Below are 1080 nucleotides of genomic sequence, written 5' to 3'. Positions count from 1 at the left end.
TACCTCACACAAAAGGCAGCTCTTTGCATTTACCATTTCGATTCCAAGCCACGAAACGAAGATGGTAGTGTTGACGTGCATGGTTGTTGGGTCGTGGAAACCAATTTACGTGGAAATCCACGACAACCCTCCAGTGTTGCGACTTCAAGAGCTATTGAAGAGCCAACTCTACCTTGCCTGCCCAACGCACGAGCTCAAGCTCTATGTTGCAAAGACGACGACCGCCGAATGGTTGGCGCCCAATGGAGTTGAGGTTAATCTCGTCCGAAATGGCCAGGCGTCAGATCAAATCGACTTCATCTTGAAATGGCCGATGCGACCATCGTGACGCCAGCAGTGCCCGACGCTCCAGCACTTGCCTTGCACGCTCCCATTGAGGCGTTTGCGTTGCTTGAAAACAACAATATCAATCAAGTCCATGTCCTCGTCGTCATCCCTCCATTGTTGAGAAACGTTCGACGATACGAGCGTGAGTGGAGTGTGATCATACTATATCTACATTGTTCATTTCGATTGGCACTGTAGGATGCGCGAGTTTCTGCGATCGGATCAACTATGTTGTCGGTACGTCGGCGTTGGTTGTGGCAGTTCTTTACTCGACGCTTCCACCGGGTCCCGCGTGCACAAGCCATTGTTTGTGCCCCGGCTTCAACGACACTCTGTCATGCGCTTTAAAAGGCTTAGTGACCGTCCTGCCGATCGCCCTGGCTTTCGGGCTATTGGTCAAGTGCTACTTGGAATCGAAGGTGAAGGCTGCGAAGGAAACGTTTAAATACGGCGCCACGGTGTACACCTAGGTCGAACGATATGTATATGTACATGTCCAGAGCTATAGCATGATGTATGTGCTTGCATATGCATAAGCAGCGGAGACCACAAGAGTTGGACACTCAGAAATGATTGGTTTATTATTACGGCAACATATTCGACACCAAATCAAACCAGGGAATGACACGTATGTATGGCCTTGTGCAAACGTCCTTTGGATGGACAGACGTCGACCAACCAGGTTTCTTGCAGCGCCAGTGTGACCTGTTGATGGAATTCATGCCTCGATGATGATGAACTGGTCGAGAAACA

The 1080-nt window shown here is 49.7% G+C and overlaps 1 protein-coding gene across 1 annotated transcript; it reads left to right on the top strand.

Moving 5' to 3' along the window:
• Positions 1-306: 306 nt before the first annotated feature.
• Positions 307-797, top strand: H257_09915 (hypothetical protein; the record flags this gene model as incomplete). Its single annotated transcript, XM_009836297.1, has 2 exons — positions 307-469; positions 526-797. The coding sequence occupies 2 exons, from the start codon at positions 307-309 to the stop codon at positions 795-797; spliced, it is 435 nt and encodes a 144-aa protein (XP_009834599.1).
• Between the last annotated feature and the right edge of the window lie 283 nt (positions 798-1080).

Source organism: Aphanomyces astaci (genome assembly GCF_000520075.1).
Source record: "Aphanomyces astaci strain APO3 unplaced genomic scaffold supercont1.25, whole genome shotgun sequence".
NCBI classification, from domain to species: Eukaryota; Oomycota; class Saprolegniomycetes; order Saprolegniales; family Verrucalvaceae; genus Aphanomyces; species Aphanomyces astaci.
Note: the sequence above shows the minus strand (reverse complement) of the source record. Positions and strands in the feature narration are given on the sequence as shown.